Source organism: Oryzias melastigma, linkage group LG3, assembly GCF_002922805.2.
Source record: "Oryzias melastigma strain HK-1 linkage group LG3, ASM292280v2, whole genome shotgun sequence".
In the NCBI taxonomy this organism is placed as follows: domain Eukaryota; kingdom Metazoa; phylum Chordata; class Actinopteri; order Beloniformes; family Adrianichthyidae; genus Oryzias; species Oryzias melastigma.
Window position 1 is genome coordinate 35,158,717 of NC_050514.1, and position 2,581 is coordinate 35,161,297.

The following is a 2,581-nucleotide window of genomic DNA, read 5'->3' on the forward strand; positions in this document are numbered from 1 at the left end:
TCCTCTCTGTGGTTCTCCTCCTCTCTGTGGTTCTCCTCCTCTCTGAGGTTCTCCTCTCTGTGGTTCTCCTCTCAGTGGTTCTCCTTTCTGTTGTTCTCTTCTCTGAGGTTCTCCTCCTCCCTGTGGTTCTCCTCCTCTCTGGTTCTCCTCTCTGTGGTTCTCCTCCTCTCTGAGGTTCTCCTCTCTGAGGTTCTCCTCTCTGTGGTTCTCCTCTCTGTGGTTCTCCTCCTCTCTGAGGTTCTCCTCTCTGTGGTTCTCCTCTCTGTGGTTCTCCTCTCTGTGGTTCTCCTCCTGTTAGTCAGCTGACTGTATTTTTGTCTCTACAAACTCCTGGTTTCTGTTCGTCGTCTCGTTTTAGGAACTGCAGGTTTTTGGGGCGGAGCTTTCTGTTCTAAACATACAGATGGCGAGGAGGTCATGTGACTCTGATGTCATCGAGCAGATTTGTTTCCTGGTGGTCGCCTCTTTTACCTCATTTTCTGAAATGATGTCACTGAACTTCATTCTGTTAAAAGAACCGGTTTGGACCAGCTAGAGTTACTAGACCGACACTTCTGAAAATGGGCCCCGTCTGTTAACAATAAGCCACGCCCTCTTTAAGGATCACAGCCAGTCGGTTTAATTCGGACCCATCACAGACGTTAGGTTTGGGTCGGACCGTCTGGTGAAGCTGGAATGTTCTGATGCTGTTCTGTCCCGACAGACGACAGAGCCAGAGTGTACGGCTGTGCTCCGCCCCCTGCTGGTTCGGAGGAGGTAAGGTCAGGTGTTTCAGTGAGGGGCGTCTCGCCGCCGTTCCTCATTCTCTCTGCCTGTTCAGGATGAAGACGAGGAGGAGTTCGCTCCAGAAAACGTGACGTACGCGCCGAAAGACGTGACGCCGATGGACTTCACCCCGAAGTCTGGGCTCCAGGGTCTGGGGTACCGGGGTCTGGACCCGGGCTTGGCGCTGCAGGGCAGCGGTGCCGCCCAGCACATCGAACTGTTCGATCCCCAGGGCGGCGCCCGCAGTCGTCTGTTCGGAGACTCCCAGGGCCGCTTGAGAAGAGGGGGCGTCGCCGGACAGGTGAGCCGCGGCGGAGCGAGGAGCTGAAGGGCGGCGGCCTGTTGGGCGCTGATCGTCTGCTGACCTTTGACCCTCAGGCCTTCGGCGTGGGCGCTCTGGAGGACGACGACGAGGACATTTACCACAGAGACTCCATGTCCAGATACGACACCGTTCTGGAGGGGGAGGAGCCTGGAGACGGCCTGTACGGCTGGACGGCGCCGCAGCAGTACACCAACAAGACAGGTGGGAAGGAAGCAGATGTCTGTGCCCGGTCAGAACCGTCCAGAACCTGGAGAACCAGCGGCTTGAGAGTCAGAAGGGATTTGTGTCTCCAGGCCGGAGCAGAGACGCGGCGTACCTCGGGAAGATCCTGGAAGGCTTCACGCTGGCCCAAAGCCCGCTGGAGGACAAGGAGGTGAGCAGCCGGACTCCTGGTTCTGGTTCTGAAAGACCCCCCTCACCCCGCCCCCTCCCATCTGTGAGCAGGTGTTCCCGCCCCCCGCTCTGCCTCGGGGTTACCGCCCCGTTCATCACTTCCGGCCTAAAGTGGACGTCCTGAGGCTGTCCGGCGTCAGCCCGGCGCTGGCGGAGGCACTGAAGACCTCCAAGGGTCACATGGTGAAGGAGGAGCCACAGCAGGGGGGGCGCCACCAGCTGGACTCCGGTCAGAGGGGGGCGCTGCTGGGAGAGGACAGCCTTCAAGGTATGTGGGGGCGGGGCCTCTGCAGGCCTGATGTAGGTATATGGGGGCGGGGCCTCTGCAGGCCTGATGAAGGTATGTGGGGGCGGGGCCTCTGCAGACATGATGAGGGTATGTGGGGGCGGGGCCTCTGCAGGCCTGATGAAGGTATGTGGGGGCGGGGCCTCTACAGGGCTGATGAAGTTATATGGAGGCGGGGCCTCTGCAGACCTGATAGAGTAGAGATGACCGCTCGTCTGGTTCTGGTTCTGTTCCAGGTCCCAGGTCGGTCATGGATCTGCTAAAGCCTGGGGACCGGGACCGTCTGCTCCGCCTCCGCAGCTCACAGTCTGCCTCCAGCTCCGCCCCCTCAACCCAGGCTCCTCCCACCACGGACCCAGTTCCCTCCGTTTTAACTCCCTCGTTGTGTAGCCCCACCCCTCCTCTTCGGACGCCGTCCTCCATGCAGCAGGAGGCGCAGGCGGCCTGGAGGGGCGCTGGCCCCCCCTCCCAGACCTTCAGGCCATTCGAGAAAACGCCGAGCAAGCAGGCGCGCTACGACCTGTACCTGAGCCGGCTCCGGCAGGGGGACAGAGGTGTGGCTCTCAGCTGGTTTCCACGGCGACGTGGCCCCGCCGGTTTGGGCTCAGGCTGACTTGTGTCCGCAGACGCTCTGGAGCAGAGTCTGGACCCCGCCATGACGGAGTGGGAGCGCAGCCGGGAGCGGGACGAGTTCGTGCGGGCCTCCATCCTGTACCGGCCCGCCTCCACCTCGCTGTCCTCACGCTTCACCCGCGCCGAGCACCAGGATGACGAGGACACCGTGGAGGTCGCCCGCGACCAGGAGGTGGGGG

The 2,581-nt window shown here is 61.3% G+C and overlaps 1 protein-coding gene across 1 annotated transcript in view; it reads left to right on the top strand.

The window, feature by feature from the left end:
* gpatch1 (G patch domain containing 1) overlaps positions 1-2,581 on the top strand; it is a 7,990-nt gene that overhangs the window by 3,421 nt on the left and 1,988 nt on the right. The window contains exons 6-12 of the mRNA XM_024295043.2: positions 704-756; positions 821-1,066; positions 1,144-1,291; positions 1,384-1,463; positions 1,535-1,751; positions 2,006-2,323; positions 2,396-2,574. Coding sequence (XP_024150811.1) covers positions 704-756; positions 821-1,066; positions 1,144-1,291; positions 1,384-1,463; positions 1,535-1,751; positions 2,006-2,323; positions 2,396-2,574 — 1,241 coding nt within the window. The remainder of the gene's footprint in view (positions 1-703; positions 757-820; positions 1,067-1,143; positions 1,292-1,383; positions 1,464-1,534; positions 1,752-2,005; positions 2,324-2,395; positions 2,575-2,581) is intronic.